The sequence below is a fragment of the Curcuma longa genome, chromosome 5, assembly GCF_044706935.1.
Source record: "Curcuma longa cultivar G26 ecotype Majalengka, Jawa Barat chromosome 5, ITB_CL_G26_1.1, whole genome shotgun sequence".
NCBI classification, from domain to species: Eukaryota; Viridiplantae; Streptophyta; class Magnoliopsida; order Zingiberales; family Zingiberaceae; genus Curcuma; species Curcuma longa.
The window spans coordinates 12,048,923-12,071,295 of record NC_133865.1 but is presented as its reverse complement, the minus strand read 5'-3'; the positions used below and the strand labels follow the sequence as shown (position 1 = coordinate 12,071,295).

At 38.3% G+C, this 22,373-nt stretch overlaps 1 protein-coding gene across 1 annotated transcript; it reads right to left on the bottom strand.

Moving 5' to 3' along the window:
- Window positions 1-10,448: 10,448 nt before the first annotated feature.
- Window positions 10,449-12,139, bottom strand: LOC141829894 (uncharacterized). The gene is made up of 3 exons (XM_074717372.1): window positions 11,234-12,139; window positions 10,696-10,912; window positions 10,449-10,576 (listed from the first exon to the last, which is right to left on the bottom strand). Exons 1-3 carry the CDS (start codon window positions 12,137-12,139, stop codon window positions 10,449-10,451), a joined length of 1,251 nt encoding a protein of 416 aa, XP_074573473.1.
- Window positions 12,140-22,373: the final 10,234 nt, after the last annotated feature.

Below are 22,373 nucleotides of genomic sequence, written 5' to 3'. Positions count from 1 at the left end.
TTAGATTCTAGTTAATTCTTAGCCAGCTAGCCTCTTTGTTAAAATACTATTCGATCAACATCCTTGTTCATCAGCTAGCTAGCCTCCCCAGGTCGTTAGCCGGCCAGCCAGTGGGGCCAGCAGTCGGTCGGCCGGTCAACCAGTGGGCTCAGTAAACGACCCTAATTAACCAAGCCCAACCCAATCAGTGGGCCCTAACCGCGCCCAACTCAGCCTCAACCTTAACCTCACCACCAACCCTCACCTCACCGTCGACCCTCACCCAACCGGTTGACCCTTACCACCGGCCCTAATCTCACCACCGTCCCTCACTTCACCGTCATCCCTCACCTAACCGGCCGACCCTCACTGTTGACCCTCACCTCACCGCCGTCCCTCATCTAACCGGCCGACCCTCACTGCTGACCCTCACCTCACCGCCGTCCCTCACCCAACCGGCCGCACCCAACCCAACCGGCTGACCCGCTTTAGCTAGTGCCAGGGTTGCCTCAGCGGTCGGTTGGTCAACCAAAACGGCATGTCGACCAGCCTAAGAGGCGACCAACCAACCAAATCGGGCGCCGGCAGCGAGAGGGGGAGAAGACGGGAGGGGAAAAGAGAGAGGGGAGAAGAGCTTACCAAGTTGCATCGTCACCTAGCTCGTCGCCATCGTCATCGCAGTTGTCAGAACTTGGATCGCGATCGTCGAATGGGGGAAAGAGGAGAGGAGATCGAAAAAATTAATGACTAGGAAAAGAAAAGATCACGATCAGTTGGAGTAAAATTAGGGTTTTTGGCGATCAATTCATATTCGTTGGCAATTCATCGCCAATGTTGGCTACAAATTTGTGATTCGTCATCAAATTGCGATGATTTTTGTAGCAAACAAAAATTTAGCGATGATTTTCATGACGAAAATCATTACACTGTTAATCCCGCAACTAAATTATTTTCATCGTCAAATTCATCGTAAATTGACGACGAAATAAGAGTTTGTCGCTAATTTTGTCTCCAATTTATGATGAAAACTTTTCATCGCTAAAGTTCACTGCTAATATAACCTATATTTTTGTAGTACTAGACTTCTCCTTGCTAGTCATTTAGTCAACTTTGACCTCACTAAACTTCACTCACATCTAAACATAAGGTTTTATTTGGATCAACTCTTAGTCAAACTGATCAGACTTAATTAGTTACATTGTCAAACATCAAAATCCTAGAGGCGATTACACCAATAATCTTTCCCTTTTTGATGTTTGACAATTTTCTTAACTTAAACTTGGGTCTTAAGAGTTTTTATCAATCTAAGAGGGTTACTAGATTTTTTAACTTAAGGTTCCTCTTCCCCTTTGTCATATAATTAATCAAAAAGATAAACCTAAGTTTTCCTTAGGTTTGTGGCAATTATAGGGTTACTTTGATCAAAAGTTATTCTTTAACCCTTTTTGAAAAATCATTTATAAATTTTTTATATTATTTTTAAAAATATCATTTTTTAATTTGCCTTTCACAATATGTTTAAAAACATTTGTCAAAGGATTTTTATAAAAATGTTTTCAAAAGTTTTGCAACATGATTTTCCAATATTTTAAAGATTGAATGTAATTTTCCAAAGAGTAATTTTGAAAATACATTTTCAAAACTTTTTCAAAAGCATAATTTTGAAAATAATTTTCAAGATTTTCTAAATAAATTTTCAAAGAATTTTTGAAGGAATTTTTTAAAATTTACAAAACTAATTTTGAAAGTAATTTTGAAAAGTATGTTTAATCTTTTAATCATGACTTCTTTTTAATCTGGCACACCCTTAGGAATTCTTGTTAACCATAAGAAATACCACTTATGTGTCTTATGGATTGATCAAAATCAAAAGAACAATTAAAGTATATTTTTTAAAATATGAATTTTCAAAGTAATTTTTTAAAAGATTTTCAAGTGTATTTAACTGAATTTTCAATTATTTTCTAAAAAAATGTTTTTTAATTTTTGCAAAATTTGATTTTCAAGGTATTTTTCGAAAAGTCCTTTTTAGATATGATTTTTCAATAATGACCTCTCTCTTAATTTTACACTCCTTTAGGACATCCTTGTTAAGCACAAAAACTATCTGGCTATGTGTCTTACGGGTATAAAAGTTAAGTGTTGACTTAAGAGTTTTATGTGCATGTGGTGGTCCACGAACATGATTTTCAAATATGTAGATTTTGGAAAAATATATATAATGCACCAAGTCAAGCATGAATTTTAATTAAATATTAATTTTTTGAAAATATATTTAAGAAAATATTAATTTATGATTTTTGAAAACTTTTTAATTTAATGGTCCTTATTATCTCACCTATTCTAAGTGTCTTAATATATAAAATACATGATTGACTTATGAGTTTTGTGAAATAATTTGTCATTTTTACTTGATTTAAAATTTGAGTTTGAGTTGGGAGATTATTTGACCTTATGTTAGATTCAGTTTAATCATCATTCAGTTAAGTACACATTTCAAAAATCGATTTTCAGGTCGTGGTGAGACATGCATAGACCTTCTTGGTTATCGGAGCAATGATTACTTTCTTAAATAAAGCCTCTTTAAGAAATTATAAACTTAACCTACTTCTTAAAAAATCTTGGTCTAACTAGTTTAGAATATAGCGAGGTGATTTTCGTTAGTTCCTCTTAGCTAAGTGAATCAAATTTGATACTCCTTACCCAACTCAAACACTTACGCTCTGTTTGGGAGGAGGTGAGGGAAAGGGAGAGAAGGGTAAGGAAGGGGAAAAAGAATATTAGCCCTTGTTTGGGATGGGGTGAGTTAAGGAGGGGAAGGGGAAAGAAGGGTAAGCTTTCCCCTTGGATGCCCATGAATCGGCATAATTCCTTACACCCCAAATCGGAGTGTAAGGAAGGGGAAGAAAATTATAAAAATCATTTATTCCAATTTTACCCTTATATTAAAATATTAATTATTAAAACAATTCATCTATTAGGTTTTGCATCATCACTCCTCTCCGTCCCAACGCAGCCGTCACACAAAAGCCCCGTCTCATCGCCGTCCCAACGCAGCCGTCACACAGAAGCTCCGTCTCATCGCTTCAGGTCTTTTTCTTCCTCAAGCCCTTCATCTGCAATTTTTTTTCTTGGTTTACTTACTGATTATTGCAATATGCGTGAATTACTGAGATAGAGATAAGCATGCATGACCATTGTAGGAGGGTAAAGTAGGAGTTGTCATTTTTTTTATCTTCCTCAAGCCTTTTTTTTTTTATTACGTGTGCAGGCCGAGATGTAAACCACCTTTTTTTAGTCTTCCTCAAGCCTTTTTTTTTTTGTTTTAGATATGTATGACCACTGTAGGAGCATCATGTAAAGTAGCTCTTTTGTGATTAAATCTTGTAATTGTTCATGGAGCATCATGACTGTATGACAACTAAATTTACTGTTTCTAAATTTCCTCTAGATTGGATTTATAAAAAAAAGTTCTCTTTTAGATATGGAGTTGTCATTTTGCTCTAAAATATTACTGTGTAATTCCATACCTACAGTGGTCATCCAACACAGCGATTACCATGCGAGCGTAAATGCTTGATAATTGTTATGATCATACTCAACATACATTGCTTGATGCTTCTGTAATGACTTGATTTTAGATTATGGAATTAGGTCTCCATTAGTTTTGTCTTTCTAAAAATAAATGGGTATGAACTATCTCACAAAATTTAGATCTAACAAAATTTTTTCTTGGATTTTTTTTACTTTCTATTTAACAGTATAAATATCTTGTATGATATTAATTTATTTTTTTTATTTATTTGATTATAGATGGGTGATCAAAACGATAAACATAATGATTTCATTAAGTTGCATCGTATGCATCAACTCGCATCGGCACAAGTTGTTTGTTTGGTTGTGGCTTGGTATGCGCGAAATAGGGACAAACAAAGTAATCAAATTCCTCGTCTTGTACTATTAGAAGGGGAACATGTACGAAATGAATTAATGACAAAATTGCTAACTAATGATCAATGTCATAGTATAATTAGAATGAGTCCTTCTGCATTTGTGGGATTGTGTAATCTTTTAGTCAAAGAAGGTGGTTTACGACCTACCACAAGGATTACTGTAGAAGAACAAGTAGCAAAATCACTCTATTTGCTAGGTCACAATGTTACAAATCGTGAACTTGGATTCTTTTTCTATCGATCGGGAGAAACAGTGAGTCGTCATTTCCATAATGTTTTAAGAGCTATAATGGAGTTGGAGGATAAATTTCTCAAACAACCGGATGGGTCACAAGTTCATTCAGAAATCTTCACTAGCAATCGATTCTACCCATTTTTTAAGGTAAACATATTATTCTTATCTTTTGACTAGTATAGATTAATGTCTATATATTCATAATTATTAATAATTTAAACATGGTGTATTAGGATTGTGTTGGAGCAATAGATGGAACACATATTCGTGTTAAAGTTTCTCCCTCTGATGCCCCAAAGTTTCGTGGTAGAAAGGATTTTCCAACACAAAATGTTTTAGCAGCATGCACATTTGATCTGAAATTCACTTATGTCTTAGCCGGGTGGGAAGGGACAGCATCCGACTCAAGAATAATAAAAAATGCATTAACCAGACAAGAGTGTCTTAAAATCCCAGAAGGTAAATCAAATGAAATATATTGTGATTAGGCTTTTCTTGCTTTTACAATTTAATAACATATTTTTTTAGGAAAATACTATCTTGTTGATGCTGGATTCATGTTGAAAAGTGGTCTTATTACACCATATCGAGGAGAACGTTATCATTTGAAAGAATATAGCCGCAATCCACCACGAAATGCTCGGGAGTTATTTAATCTTCGATATTCTTCCTTGTGCAATGCAATTGAAAGAGCTTTTGGAATTCTTAAGAAGAGATTTGCTATTATAGGAAGTTCAACAGAGCCAAATTATGGAGTTGAAACTCAAACAGAAATTATTCTCTGTTGTTGTATTTTGCACAATTATTTGATTAATGTTAATCCAGATGAGGGATTGCTTGCCGAGGTTGATGCTGAACTTAATAATAATAGTGATCATCAAGAAGAAAATCATAGAAATAGAGATGACAATGAAGATGCAAGAAGGGGAGAATTGATTAGGGATTCCATAGCTGCGGCTATGTGGTTAGATTATAATATGTGATATTTATGTTAATTTGTTTATCTTGTGGTTTTGGACAAATTTTCTTGTAATTGGATGATTGTGAATGTTGACATTTTAATTTATTATGTTACTTGAATGTTATGTCATATGACTATTTATGTGATTCTATGTTTGATTGTTACTATATTTTAATTTTTAAGGATGCCAAAAAAGAAGGACTGGCAAAGTGAAAATGCAAGTGCAAACAAGGCGAATAATCAGTGTGTTTGGAATAAAGTAATGGATGATGCTCTTATTGATGCATATTTGAACCAACATAATATAGGCAACAGGGTTGGCGGAACCTTTACTACACATGCATTCGAAAATATTGTGAATGAATTGAAAGAAAAATTTCCTGACAAATTTATCGATAAGGATAAGGTTCAAAATCGCATGAAACATATTAAAAGAGGCTGATTTTCATGTTATGATATATTCAAAAATGGTATGAGTGATTTTGCATGGGATCCCATCACAGAATTCTTCAGTGCTGAACCTGAAGTTTGGCAACAACTAATTGAGGTGTGTATGCATTTAAAAAATATATTTGATTTTCTTTTGTGATACTATCTATGAATGAATGTTTGATACAATTATATTGTAATTTGTAGATCAAACCAGCAGCTGCCGAATGGAAGAGCAAGCCTATTCAAAATTATGAAAAGTTAGTTCAATTATATGGGAAAGATAGGGCTACAGGACAACATGCCAACACTGCGTCAGAAATGCGAAAGAAAAGAACTAGCATGGAAGTGGAGAATAATATTGGTGAAAATCAGTTCGAAACCATTGATGAAGTTGAATTTATGATCTCTCAACAAGAAATTCATTTGGATAATTCAAATGCAATTAATGAGGATGTTCAAATTCCAACTCCTAATTCTGAACCAACTAAATCTCAAGCTAACTCTTTTGTTGGAGCATCATCAAAGAACAAGAGTGCAAAGAAAGGTAAAGTTGATGATGACAGTATAAGCAAAGCAATTGACCATGTAGCTCAAGCCATTATGAGTTCAACACATGAAATGGTTAAGTCAAATGAACTTCCCATTCCTGAGAATGAAGTGTGGAGTTTGTTGACTCAATTAGGTGTTGAGCAATATAGAATTTCTAAATGCTATTTGTATCTTGTTCAATGCCCGAAGATGTTGAGAGCTTTACTTGGATGCCCTTTGGAATATCACAAAAATTTATTATTCCAAATGATGGATGGAGAGAATCTACTGCATGATTAGTTTGTTACTTGTTAGATGATATATATTTGAATATTATGTAATATGCATTTGGATGCTATGTACTTGGATGATTTTGGATGTTTGGTAAACTATTATTATTTAATGTAAGACTTGTTACTTGATGATTTTGGAGGGATGTTGAAATAGATTGGTATGTGGTTGATGATGTTGAGGGCAAAAATCTCATTGTGATGTTTTTATTCCAGAATGAATGAGCAGTTTAAGCTTTCATTTCGAGATTGCAATAAACTGTAGCTAAAAGTTGTTCCATGCCACGTGAAGGTAACAACTTTAGTCAACATTACTGCAATAGTAGTACTTAGACGTTAGTAGTGCTTTAACATGCATGTTAAATCATAACCTTCATTTCTAAACTACTCTTAGATAAACTAGGGTTCAATTTTTTTCCATGTTAATTATAACATGAAAGAATAAGTTACTACAGTAAGATGTTAGTGATGTGAGTTTGTGACAAAGCTAACCAAGAAAATTTTCTCACCATACGAAGTTAGGACCAATTTATGAAAGTGCAGTCTGCCATCCAGCAAACCACATCTGAGGTCCTTCAACTGCAATAGCAAATGGTGTGAGTATCACCAGGGACAGCATTGAGAGGCAAGCATAATAGTTCATCCCACTAACAGATAACCCCTTCATTCCCCTTTTTGAATAATAAATGTTTAATTTATAAAGAATGTTTTGTCCTTCAAGTGTTGAAAGGAAGAAAAATAATAAAAAGGATATAGTGGAGATATCTAAGAGTTCATCAATTCCTGTTAAAAATATTTAATTTCTAAATTAGAAAACATTATCTATCAATTCTAATTCTAATTCTAAGTATTATGCTTGGATTTAAGTTAGAAAATCGAAAGAAAAAATTCTAAAAGTTCAGAATCTAGACTTTGAAGGGTGGATTTAATTTGTAATGTTGATTAACGAACTCATTGAATGAATAGTTATCAAGGAATTAGACAAAATAAAATGTCTAACGAATAGTTATTGCCAAATTATTATAGATTTATTTTAACAAGTAAAGATATTTTTGTAATTTTATATATTTAATCTTCATTCCCTTTCTCTTCCTCCCAAACAAAGTAACACATGTTACGTTAATGAACCTTCCCTTCCTCCCAAACAAGAAAAATATAAATACTTCTCTTCCCTTTCCTTTCCCTCCCTTCCCTTTCCTTCCCCTTCCGTTAATGAATTAATCTTCCCTCACCCCATCCAAACAGAGTGTTAGGCTAAGTTTTCCTACTGTATTATCATTAGACTAAGTTTTCCTACTGTATTATCATCTCACCCGTCCTAATACTATGTGGTCAAGTATCAAGTAATCTTTTTCCTATCTAGTCATTCTAATTAAACACAAAATAAAAGACTAGCATGAATGACATGATATTTATATGTATAATTAAATATTTTTTTTATGAAAGGTAAATATATATATCATCAAGAAAAAATAGCACAGATATACAAGGGAGCCAATGACACTATCTCATGTCATGTCTGACGAAGTGTCAGATCTGAGTAAGGATCATTGCAAAACATGTATGTGCTCTCATGTGTACCAACACCATCAATATGTCTCACACACTGTCTAACATGCAAGTATCCCTGCCCATGCCATCATCCTGCCTGCGTCCGTAATCAGTGTGGTAATCCCGTCATGCGTCGTGAGTACCAGCACCGCTACCTGGATGTCACCTCGTCAATCATCACCTCATCATCTATCCTCCACATCTGCCCTCATACTACCTCGAACTTGTGTCACCAATCAGCAGTGTCCACGTCTCCTCCTCCAACTCCTTGTAGCCACCAATCAGTAGCAATTCCAAAGTCACCTCCAATAATCTGCACACTTTTAGCAAGTGATCAGCTGTCAACGGATTTGATGTGTCTTTACCGTAGTCGTTCCTACGGACTAGATGAGCCAATCTGGTGGACTCATTCACCCTCTTAGGCTTTTTGGCAAAGCCTCAGCCATCAACGGATTTGGAGTGTCTTTACCACGAGCCGTTTGCTGTGGACTAGATGGATCAGTCATGGTGGATCCATTCACCCTCTTAGGCTTTTCGGCAAAGCCTCAGCCATCAACGGATTTGGAGCGTCTTTACCACGAGTCATTTGCTGTGGACTAGATGGATCATTCGTGGTGGATCCATTCACTATTTTTTTTTGTACAATGTGTATGCATGCATGTATAGATCATGTGAGGTATGCATGTAAAATGTAATGCTCAAGCGATGTAATGAAACAGGTGTCATATAAGAAATGCATGTATGCAACTATGCACATATATGTGTGTGAATGCATGAATGATGTCTCGCTAATCTCCATTGCATGAGTGAGGTTAACGAAAATGTGTGTATGTGTATAGTCCGACAAATGCAAACGCTCCAGCAAAAGATGCTACCCCTGACATAGCTCTCGATCCGTGTAAACTCCAAGTGTCCGGTATACATGCGTCTGAACTCGCCTAAATAGGAGCCCCTCATCCAGTCGCCGTCCCTCATGTACCCAGGCATTCCTAGCATCCATATATGGTGTACTAAGGCTGCTATAGCCACATGTCGTGCCGAAGACACAATGGAGGTCCTCCGGTATAGCCGCCTAAAAATGCCTAGCATGCTCCGATAAGTGTTCATCTCTGGTCTCATCTGTAGCCACTCACGAGTCCTCCTCCATAACCTTCTTGTGACGTCACACTGAAAGAATAGGTGCTCCAGCGTCTCCTCCGACTGCCCACAAAAGATGCACAAACGATCAGGCATGTAGTCCTGTCGAGCCCTCACTGGTAAGCGTCCACGTGCCAGGAGCCACAAGGTGAAAGCATGGATCGGCTGAATGGGTGACCGCCAGACTGTCTGCACCCATGGCTGGGGGGGACGCCCATCTCGGAAATGGTCATACGCCCGTGCGACTCCCCTAGGCTGCTGGAACCAATCTGTCAGTAATCGCTCTGCTGCCAATAGACTGCCTGATGTCGCGAGGATGCTGTCGTGGATCTGAAGTAACTGCTTAATAAGCGGTGAGTCACCATGCCTCACTGTCCATCCCCATATCCCTGTCTGCTGTAGGTATGTGTGATGAACCCACCGTATCCAGAGTGTGTCTTGCTTGTCCTGGATACACCATAGAACCTTTGCTAGTAAGTCACGGTTCCAGGCGCTCAAGTCCCTCAAGCCAAGACCACCCTCCCTCCTCGGTCTGCATAACTCTGTCCATGCAATCGGTGGATGCGATGTAGTCCACATAAAAGATCGACATGTCCCATATATACGATCAATCACTCCCCTGGGTATTGGCAGCGCAGACATCCAATAGCACTCCATCCCCTGAAGAACTGAGGTCACCAACTGTGCCTTCCCGGCATAAGACAGTGTCGCCTTAGGCCAGGAAGTGACTTGCCTGCTCAAAGAGTCCAAAAGTGTGGTATAGTCTGATATCCGCAGCTTTTGAGAGGCGATGGGGATCCTCAGTTATCTGAAAGGCATCTCCCCCAGCTGGAACCCAGTGATCTGCAGTAGTCGCTGTCTCATGGTCTCATCAACCCCCACCATGTATATGCTCGATTTGGCCAGATTAGCCGTGAGACCGGCCATCTGGGCAAATCTCTGTAAATAATCAACTAGCTGAGTAACGGATGATATATCCCCTCAAGAAAACAACAGTAAGTCATCTGCATACATCAGGTGGGCTATCCGCAAAGTCTCGCACATCGGGTAGAAATGAAAATCTGATCTGAGCTGTGCAACACGCTAATGAGCGGAATAAGTACTCCATGCAGAGTCCGAAACAGATATGGAGAGAGAGGGTCCCCCTGTCGGAGTCCACGGGCACCTCGAAAAAATCCATATGGACTGCCATTAATCACTACAGAGAAAGATGTCGTGGTGATGCATTCTCTGATCCATGTGATAAATGTGGCAGAAAACTATAGGGCAGTGAGAACCTCTAGCAGAAAATCCCAATGAACTGAGTCAAAAGCCTTTTGTAGATCCACCTTGAGTGTGCAGCGCGGGGAAATATGCTTCCTCGTGTATCTCCGTAGTAACTCCTATGCAAGGTGGATGTTATCTGTGATAGCACGCCCTTTGACGAAAGCAGTCTGTGCAGGGTGTAGGAGGTGATCAGATACATCTGCTAGTCTGCTAGCAATGATCTTCGAGATCACCTTATAGAAGACTGTGCAACAAGAAATGGGCCGTACTCAGTCACCATAGTAGCATGCGCTGTCTTAGGTACTAAAGCAATAAATGTATGGTTCCAGGAGCGAAGTAATCTGCCATTAATGAAGAACTCACATATAGCTGTAATGAAATCCTCGCCGATGATATCCCATGTGTGCTTGAAAAATTTGTAACTGTACCCATCTGGTCCTGGTGCCTTAAGATCGCCAATATCAAATAAAGTCCTCTTGATCTCCTCCTCTGATGGTGGTCTGATGAGGCCGGCCTGCTGGTCACTGGTGAGTACTCTACCAAACTGTATACAATCCGACTGAAAATCAGAGCGATCAACCTGAACTCCCAACTGTGTCTAGAAATGTCTCACAAACTCCTATGCTATACTCTCCTGATCCGTGACCATGTCACCTCCCTGCTGTGTCACTGCCACTATCTCCCTTCTTTTATTATTTCTTTTAACCAAGGAGTGGAAAAATGAAGTGTTCCGATCAACCTCCTTGAAATAAGTATGTTTAGCTCGCTGTTGATAAAATAGGTACTCTGCTTGCTTCAGTCTTTCTGCCACTTGCCTCACTTCCTTGCACTCCTCATCTGTCTGGCCCTGATCTAGTACGCGCTGCTGGACCTCATCTAGATGTAGCTATGCTCGTCTAGCCCTCTCCTGTATATGCTGAAAATCCTGATGATTAAGTTTCTTCAGTGGATGTTTTAGCTGGCGCAATTTTTCTCTGAGTCTGTATAGGGCTGTCCCGATCTCACTCCCAATTTCTGTGTGCTCCCAAAAATCCTGTACAGTCTGCAAGAAACTCGGATGAGTAGTCCACATGTTGAAAATTTTGAAAGGCTTCCGCTTCCTCCTACCCACATCCATAATAGAGACTGTGCAGAGAGCATGGTCTAAAAAAACTTCTGGGGGGTGAAATTGCGCATAACTACTCCTGTCCTGTTCCAACCATAAAGCATTGACCATGGCCCGGTCTAGTTTGCAAACTATTCGCCCATTTGTCCATGTACACTGACAACCCACAGAGCGTAAATCATCCACACCTGTAGTAGAAACAAAATCATGAAAATCTGTCGTTGTGTATGTGGTCACATCAAGGCCCCCCTTTTTATCTGCTGCAGAAAGGGGGGAGTTAAAATCCCCTACTAGTAGCCAAGGTAATCCCATGCTTCCTGCAATGTGTCGAAGTCCATCCCACATTCTACGCTGACTCGTGATGGTAAGCTGCCCATATACAAAGGTCACTGCATAAGAGGTCCCTGTAACCTGATGTTTAATGAGCGTGTGGATGTACTGCTCTGTCCAATCTTGAATCTCTAACATGATGACCCTACTATCCCAAAGAAGTAGCATCCTGCTTATTCCAGAATCCCCCACACGATGTTCACTGCTCCACATTTGGAATCTAGAAGTCTTGAGAGAGTGATAATATTCTGTGGTTAATTTAGTTTCCAAAATACAAAAAGCACTCAATCGTTCCCGTAGGATAAGGTCCACAACCTCCTTCTGTTTGAGGCCTTTGTTGAGGCCTCGTATGTTCCATGCGCCAATCGTCATGGCCCTAAAGGCCGTCTAATAGTAGCCTTACTCCTCTTCTCGTGTTGCCCGTGCTCTATATTGGCTTGGATTTCTTTGCACTCAATTTGTGCCAACCCTTTTCCCTTTTGCTGTTCTGTCCCAACTGCTGAGCCATGTCCTGATGGAGGAACCCCTACTGGCAAAGTATTAACAGCTAGATCGACTATAATTGGCTTGCAATGATCAGCTTCTCATTGTACTTCACTACTAGAAAAATGTTAATAGACAACGCCCCAAAGACAGCAATTGTTCTAACTTAGCTAAATTTTAATCTCAGGATATCTCACACGTTGTACATAGACTGGGTGAAAAAGTGATCAGCAATTGTTCCGGGAAGTTAAAACCATATTTGTCAGAGTTTAAGGCAGCTGAGTACCCTCGGGCATAAATTGATGAGGTGCGTTCCGAGGTGGCAGACTGTATACAAGATCATATTTATGAGTAGGTATGGAATGCTGATCTCCATAATTCCATTTATTTGCAATAAAGATATTTGTTTGTGATTCAAAGTTCATTGTGATAATTCTGCTGCTGTTGTGTCAATATTTTGGATAAATTAGTATTATCTTTTGGCAGGCTAGTCTTTGGCAGATGGACCTGCTGTTACCTAGTGATGCACTTGCTGTTACTTGGTGCTGCTAATGTTGTGATGCACCTGTTCTATTTCTGCTGTTGTTGGAGGATATTCTGTTGCGTTGAAACCTTTGTTATGGACCTGCTGCTGTATGGAGCTTTTATGTTGGAAGTTGTAACTTGAATTTGTGTTATGAACTTGTATAAGTTGTATGTTATGGACCTGCTATATGTTATGAATTTGTGTTATGAACCTGCTGTAAGAATGGTTATTGTGTAAATATAAGTTGTATGTTTTGTATGTGATTTAGTAAATTTTGTAGCCAATGGTTTTGTATTTACAAAATATATTATTTCTTATTTACTGCTAAAAAAATCAAAAGGCAATGCTTTTAAAAACGTTGCAAACCCCAAGCAATTTGTAACAAAATTACAACGCTTTTTAACCGTTGTAAAATGTGTTGTCATACCTATTAAAAACAACGTTTTTAAAGCGTCGCAAAAAGCGTTGTAATATTTACAACGCTTTTTATGCGTTGCGAAGGTGTTGTCGATGTTAACAAAGACAACGCTTAAAAAGCGTTGTCGTTGAGGGACCCCTTTTACAACAGGGCCTCTTACAATGCTTTTTAACCCACAAAGACAACGCTTTTTCCGCGTTGTCTATTAACATTTTTCTAATAGTGCTTGCTGGTCCTCCTCATCACTGTTGATATGGGCCTTATCCAGGGAATTGTGGGAATGCTTATGGTCATTATCTAGCTGCCTTTGTGGGTCTTTCTCTACTGTAATTTAATGAGTTGGCTGGTCAGATTGCCTCTCTGCATTGTGACCACTGCAGGAATTTGAAATAGTGGGCTTAGAACCCCAGAACCTCCCTTGACTTTGTAGCTGAGATCTTGTTTGAACCCTTGTGATTACTGCCGATTGCTTGCCTTACTGGTTGGGTGGGATATCAGGCCTAATTTCCCCTTCCTCCAGCTCAAGGAAATCTATAAGTTCATGAAACAGTGAGCTATCCATGCCTATGCAGTGTTGGATAGTAGTGGCTTTTGCAATTGCTTGTGTTCTTCTTTTAGCCCTTGCCCTTGTCTGAATTTTACCAGAGCTGTCCTCTTTGTGTGGAGGCCGAATTGCATCAACTAAAGTCTTCCCTTTCCTCTTGCATAACTGGGCTTTAGACTTCCTGCACTTCTTTGCTTTCTGTGTTTTGGAGGTGAGTATGAAATCATCCAGTTTTGTTTCTCATTCCGTATCAGAATCAGATCTTGAGGAGTACTAACTACTAGATGTACTAGCCTGGTCAGAATCAATAGGAAACCCTATTTGTGTTTGTGTGGTCATCATGCCAATTGTGCCAGTTGTGCCATTATTGGTGTGTGGCTGTTCAGCAATCAGTGGTGCCAATTCAGCAGTTTGAAATATTTGATCTTGTCCTGGCAATGAATCATGAACCTCCTTAAATTGTTTCTTTGTTTTGTCTGTGGCTGAACTGTTGAAAAGTGGGTCCTTTCTTACTAACAAATGATTTATGCATGAGGTATCAACTCCACCTATCAGTGCTGTTTGTTGCTAAGTATCATAAAACTCTGTGCCAGTTTTTCTCTGTTGGTCCATTGATTCTAAGCCTGAGCCATTCAAAACTGATGTGGGAGGGTGATTCTGATTAATATGCTGATGTTGAGGTGCGGGTCCCAACTGTGGCTGGCCAGATAGCAAAAAGTGTTGTGATGCATCAGAGTGTGTTTGCTGACCCTCTGAAACTGGGGCTGAAACTACAGTAGTTTGTAAATGTTGGTCCTGACACTGCTGTTGTTGAGTTTTGCTTCTCAGAATGTAGCTGATAGATGGAATATGAGATTGGGGAGGCTGTGAAATGGGGGAGGCTTGTCCACATTGCTGATTCAGATGTGCCACAGGTTCAGTTTGGATTGTGCCAGTTGTGCCAAAATCAGCAGCTTTTTGCTGTGCTGAATTACCTATGCCTTCCATGCCACTGTTGTTATGCCTTATGTGAGGGTTGCTTTTATAGGTAATGTGTTGTGCAGGACCCAGTGGTTGTGCCAAATCAGTTAAAACTAAAGCTGCCTCCGCTGAACCAACTGCTGATAAACTATTGGGGTTTCGTAGCTGCAGTGTGTCTGCAAATGGGGGGTTGCATTGTACCAGTTTGCTTGTTGAAACCATGAGTGATATCCCTGTTGTCCTACCCCCCTTCTGCTCCTGTTTGCTAGTAGATTCTGAGAGTGTCTGATTGCTAAGGGAGACTTGCTGATTCTGCAAAGTTTGAGGCACAGAGGTATTAGTGGCAGTTGCAATTGCTGTCAGTGATGTATCCTCTGTTTGTGGTCCTGATTTATTATCGTGCTTTGAGCCCGGATCATTGGTAGCAATTGGTAACATTGTATTCTTAGTCAGGAAAGTGTGGTGGTGAGGTGCAGACCTTGAAATTGCTTTTTGTCTACCCTGAGGTCTCAAAGAAACTGTGGATCCAGAAAGTGTCATATCAGTTATTGATGAACTAGTTTCAAGTTGTTTATGTCTTGATTGAGATGATGATGGTTGAAGAGACTTAGAGTGAGGACTAATGTGGGTCCTAGGGCCTGTTCTATTGCAAGTTATGCTCATGTTAGGACTTTGGCACAAAGTTTATGTCTGATTTCCTTGACAGTGAGAAAACGTGGACACATGATGTGCCATAGCAAGAATTGGTGAACTGGTTTCAAGTTGTTTGGGATCTGATTGAGTTAATAAGGGTTGAAAAGACTTAGAGTGAGGACTAAGGGGAGTCCTGATGCCTACCAACTTGCAAGTTTTACTAGTGTTAGGAATTTGGCACAGTGTTTGTGCCTGATTTCCTTGATAGTGAGGCTGAGAATGGTTATCAGAGTTCCGGACCTTGTCTGATTGTGCTCGTTGAACTGAAACACTCTTCCCAACTATGACTCTCTTCCGTTTAGGCTGTGTTATTTCCGCCATTCGAGTGCTGGTCGAGAGGGCTGTTGTAAGGGTTAGTGTGCCAGTTCCTCTTGCAGCTGATTTGGTTTTGTGTCATTTGCAGTTGCAGTATCCATATTCAAGGCAACTTCGGTTGTTGGTTGAGGTAGCGAGGACTCTACTGGTGCTATTTTTGTTTGCCTCGCACTGGATAGATCAGTGCCAAGTTGAACAGGTTGTTTTCCTTGCGCCACCGTTAGGTTGACAAGTCGGACTTGCACAGCAAGGGGATTATCAGAGGACACGATCTGTGGTTGATCTTGTTGACGCAGAGGGTCTGCTAGCAATGCGGTGCCCTTCCGCGCTTGTTGAGTAGTTTGGTTGTCGGGGGTGCAAGCAGTCGTAGGGGTTGTTGCCGACGGAGGGTTTTGCCCTGACACGTTGTTTCCGGTGATTGAGCATTGTTGATGATAGTGACCCAGTTTCCGACAGGTGGTACAAAGTTTTAACACAACTTCAAAACGGAGCGTTAAGGTGACATCTCGCCCATCTGGAAGTGTGACCGGCAGACTTGTCGGCGGTGGCTTAGTGATATCAATTTCTACCAGGACCCTTGCAAAGTTTATCCTTTCTCGAGCCTTGGTGAAACGATCCATGTATAACGACCTCCCAACCGCCGAAGTGATCTTGCTTAAGCCACCGCCGAAGTGATCTTGCTTAAGCCAGAGGTTGACCAGCAATCAATGGGCAAGCCATAGATCTGCATCCAAAGTGGCAGTTGATTATGAATGGCAGATTCAAACGTAAAACAGGGGGCATTTCCTTAAGGTATAGAGGGCATCCAAAAGCAATATAGGGTCCTCCCTTCAGAATTGTATCGTAGCTTTGCTTGTCCGAGAATTTGAACACTAGCCACGCAGAATCATGGGTAAGCATCCTATGAGGTTTCCCCCACTGTGCTGTGAGGGCAATGACAGCCTTCCAACCAGGGAATTTGCCCAGAAAACGCCCAACTAAGCAGTGGCCAACCGTGTCTTCGAGGGCTTCCTTGTCCGCCACGGTGAGAGTAGTAGTATCTCCAGTTGGTTGGAAGAATTGTAGCGCAGTGTCATCTGCACAGATATGGTTCTGTGTAAATAGTGAGGACCATCACGTTGACGGTCTTCTCCGTTCTTCTGCCCTCTCAGTGTGAGGGCCAGTGCTTGTGGATGCATTAGTCCGCAATGTTTGATGCTGTGCTTCCGTGCCTGACGTTAATGGAGGGTGGGTGTTGGGTTCACAGATAATAGTGTCGTGCGCTGCATCTACTGGTTTCGTCGCTTGACTGGCTGCTACTCATCAGAGTGTCGCGTGCTGCGCCGTCAATCCTGTGTCCGAAGGCAGTCCCACCCCAAGAGGAAGGGTTGTCCACCGTCGGCCCCTTGCCCGCACCGGAGCGTTACGGACCATGCCACACGAAGAAGAGGATGAATAGTGTCTTAATCGATGATTTGCATTATGCCATCCATCGCATTTGTTGACCGCGCACCCCAATCAGGACTTCTCTCAGAGATAGCGTATCCACGTGTCACAGTCAGGTACAATGCTTGTCCAACACGAGTCAGTTTAATGGCCTTCGGATCTCAGTCATAAATGGTGCAAAACCGATCCACAAACCCGATCCAAAGAAACACTAGATTCAAATTAGTGAGTAGTACTGTTACCTCGATTTCCGATAGCCAGCTCAGCATAGAGAATCAAGTAATGCTCAGGATTTAACGGCCAGCTCAGCTCAGGGAAGCAATGCTATTGGCTTGTGCTAGCGTGGCCACGTCGTCGTCAAACGGTCAAAAAAACACAACGTCAATGCCGGCTGTTTCCTTCTAGGTCGCTGCCGGCGCTTTCCTTCTATGTCGTCTTCTCCGGATTAATTAGATGTTTTAGTTGGCCCTTAAACCCTAAATCCTAAACCCTATAATTAAATAATTGAACATATGCATGATAATGACAATTATGCATGGATCAATCAAGACAAATAATTAATTTCTAATAATATATCAAATTCTCAATTTAATACATTTCGTGTGAACCTACAAATGTGTCAACCCATATTGACACATTTCGATTTTTATTAATTAATTTTTTATTTTCTTGAGTAATATTTTATTAATTAGTTTTATAATTATAAGGCACCTGATTAAAATTAGATTTACGGATTTCGTTATTTATGTTTTATATTTTATTATTTAAATTAATAATTTGTTTTTCTAATTTTGAATTTGTTGAGTTTTTAAAAGTTGTGGAGTTAATTTTTGATTTTATATTTAAATTAATTTAAGTTCCATAATTAAACGAAATTTAATGATAATTATGTTTAATATTTAATTTCAGAGGTTTTAAATTTGGATTTAACATGTTAAAATTTGTAGATTTATTTTTTTAATTTTGGTAATTAATTTTATATATTTTTTGATGTAATTTTGAATTTTTAATATTAGGCATTGTTTCATAATTAAAGAATATTTTATTATAATTAATTTTATTATTTAAATTTAGATTATTAGTATTTAAATTTGGGTTAGTATTTTTATGAGTTGAAAATTTATTAAATAAATTTTGGATATTTAATTTCAAATTTTTAGAATTTAATTTATCATTTGATTTATTGAGATTAGAATTTATTTTATTTGAATTTTATATTTTGAATTTGTAACATTTAATTTTGAATGAAAATATAAGTTTATCTTATCATTTGAATTAATCAACTTATTTTTAAGACTATCAAAATTAATTAATTTATTATTTAATTCTGATTTATAATTTAATTAGATTTGAATTATTAATAGTAGAATTATTTTGATTATTAATTATTTTTAGATTAATTAAACTAATTAAGTTAGAATTTTCTGGGTTGAAATGAGTTAAAAATTTTATCTAGATTTTTATTAATTGATTAATGTTTAGATGGGTTTGATCTTGATTATTATTCAGATTTATTAACTTTGAATTAGTATTATTTTGATTAGTTAAATTATTATTTAATTTTAAATTATTAATGAAAGTTAAATTATTCAAATTAGATTTATTATCATTCTTGACTAGATCTTTCAAATTTATATTTTTATTAATTAAATTATTTTTTGAGTTATGTAAGTTATCTAAAATTGAATTTTTTAAATTAATATTTTTATTAATTAAATTTAATTTTGAATTAGCTAAATTATCTAAAGTCAAAAAAATTTTATTAAATAAATTATTTTTAATTTTGAATTATCAATAATATTTGAAATTTTCAAACTTAATTTATCATGTAAATTTTCTAATTTATTGGAATCTACTAAACATGAATAAAGATATTTTTTGTAATTAAACATACTAATCGGAATCACAAGCTCTAATTCTGTTGACTCCGTTTTCTTCTTCTTCTCCAGACACTTGTTCTTGTAATGACTGGGTCTCTGACACTTGAAGTATACTATGTGCTCTTTGTTCCTCCGGGCTATTGACAATGGTTCCTCCTTTGTTGCCGGTGGTGTCGTCCGAGTCGTACAAGTAGGGTACTAATTTTTGTAGTACTCTCTCTCCCTATACTTGAAATAAATTATATGAAATTTAAAATAAAATTTTAAATCCATACCTTTCTCCCCCTCAATCTTTGCCTCCTTGCTCCCATTGCAGTTACTACTATCAAGAGTCGACCAACTCTGATACTAATTGTAGGATCAGTGCGATCGAGAGAAGAGGGATGAATCTTAATGAGCGTTCTTCCTTTTTTGTTTGTTGTTTGTTCTTTCTAATAAAAGTGTTAGTAGTAGCGGAATATAAAATAATACATGAAAGAATAAAAGACATAGGACTTCTATTTAGTTCCCAACCCCTCAAGGTTAGTACATCCAAGGCCTACACACTCAAGCATGAGCCCACTATGTGTATCTCCTTTCTGGAACTTTTTCGAAGGCTGAGAAACCTCTTACGATTTTAATTACACACAAAGATATGAAAGGTAAAGTATAGCATGTAAATACAAGCAAATCAAATCGTCAACGGTCGGTCCGAAAGCCTTGAATGTCTCACACTCTTCCTAGGCTTCCCTAGTCACACGAGCATAGTTTCATTGCTTTTCCTTTGAGCACAGAGCAGTAGTAATAGAGAGAGTTGTTGTTTGAACATATGCTCGAGGCTTCTTTTATAGAAGTTTATCAGTCTACCGATAAGCCTTATAAGTATACGGATCCTAGATAAAACTTGATCTGAAGACCGAGCTCATCACAATCCGTGATCTAGTCTTATCAAGTTTATTGGTCTACCAATCCTTGGGATTCATCTACCGAACCCAAGTGCCATCATCAATCTGGGTTCAAACCCGAACTCGGTATGCTGAACCGATTCTTGGGATTGGTATATCGAACTGACTATGTTCCTGTTCAACCTAAATCAAATATGATTCACCTCGGACTTGATTTGGATGTGTTTAGTTTGCATTTGTCTGCTTTCTCAATCTTGCTTCTAACTCCAGGTTCCTGCAAGACAAACATACAACAACAAACAAGCAACCTAAGCCTTAACTGTAGTTTGTCTGGCCTACTATGCTTACCTAAGCCTCACCTTATATGTTTAACCTACTAGGCTTCACCATCTAAGGGTTTCTCCCTTAGGATCAAACCCTTTGCCAAGCATCCAGTTACCTTTGACCTTCTTGGACTTACCCTTATTTAACTTCCAGTTAGGACTAGTCACTCGGTAGACTTCTCACCTTCAAGCCTCTAGTCACTTTAACCCACTTAGACTTTCCCTTACTTAACCTCCAGTTAGGACTAGTCACTCGGTAGACTTCTCACCACCAAACCTCCATCACCTTGACCCCCTGGACTTCCTACTCAGTCTTGATCACTTGACATCAGTCTTGTCCAAGTCCTCTCTGACCCTATCAAGTCCCTCCTGCTTGGGGTCTCTGATCTGCTAAGACTTGCCTTGCCTAGTCATGATCCAACTGACCTACTAGGACTTTTACTCTTACCTAACCTCCAATTAGTACTTCCCTTGGTAGTCATTTGGTTAACTTTAACCTGACTAGACTTTACTCACATTCAAATATCATGTCATGTTTGGATCAACTCTCGGTCAAACTGACCAGATTTAGGTACATTATTAAACATTGAAACTTTAGAGGCGATTGCACCAACAAATCTACCCTCCCTTAGTTTGGATGAACTAGATCTTTAACGGATTTTTGATTGCTCCTTTTCTTGGATGAACAAATTAGATTTCTTCAAATCGAATCTCCTCAGTTAATTTTAGAATTAAGTGAATTTAGATCGATTCGACATGAATCCATGATTGCTTAATTGCCTATCAATATCATATTCAAATATTAGCATAAACTACCGCAATTATGAGATAATTTATATTAAAGTCCAAAATTAATTCTAACTGATGAAATGTGATATAAACACTAATTTAAATGCACAAGAGATAAAATAAATATGAATATAAGAACCTAATTATTACGACAAAATGATGGTTATCAAGGGACTAAGCCCAACTCCATGGCAACCTAAGTATTCAGGGAACATGAGGAAAAGAATTATCATGTATAGCTCACTCATTTGAAGCAAGATTTATAGCCTCTTAAGTTTATGTAGTTGGTAGGATGACTATTAATCTTAACTTTACATTCTAGTATTGGAATATAGTTGCATCTAGTTGGAATATAAGCCTAATGAGCTAGAAATGAGAGTTTATTCTCAAATTTGCTTTGTAGAGTGTAGTAGATGAATCTAAGAGTAGAAGGAGGACTTGATTATTTGATGGCAATCTAGATAAGAATATAACTTACTTGTAAGTTATAGTATAATAAGTACTAAATAGTATACCTAGAATTGAAAGGCTTAAGCAATTAAGAAACCATGGATCCAAAAGAATTAGAAAATTACTAATTATGACTATCTAAGTATCACATCATAAGAAAAGACACAAGAGGCACAATGGTGATGGAATCTAGCTCATTGCTATTAGATGTTGGAATTTATTGTGATTCACAAAGATTAATATTATCCTCGAGTTGGAACTCAATACCTTGTGATTTTTTGTACCTTTCCAAGCAATATTGAAGAGCATGACTACCATTTATTATTGGTGCAGTGATGCTCTTAAATGATCAGGCCCAATCGATTGATTTTGATATGTATGAGAAAAGGTTTAGATTAGGTTTGACTTGAATTGATAACATGAATATTAGGTATGTGAGTACTTGAGAGAGTGCACATATGAGCTTGGAGATCTTGTCACTGGATTAGTTGGATTGTGCTTAATGGTTTGAGATGAACTTGGAAGCAAGACAAAAGATGACATAGCATAAGCTTGGAGATCTAAGTGCATCCAAGTGACTAGAGGTCTAAAAGATGGATTCTAGGCCGAGGAGTAAGGAGCGGTTATTGGCTTGATGGATTGTAACATGATAAACTTGAAAGGCGAGTGAACAAGAATGACACATTGGAAAAGCTTAGTGCATTTGGAATACAAAGGGCTTATCACAAGGGGTACACTAGGACAACTCGATAGGAGGTGGGCTTAGTAGGTGAACAATGAAGAATAGCACGTTGCAGCAAGCTTAAAGGCCTTGATGCATTTGAGGGACTGAGGGTTTGACATGAGTGAAATCAAAGAGCATCAAGGATGTTGAAATATTGGAAGCAAGATACTTATGTGAGATAACATGTGAAAT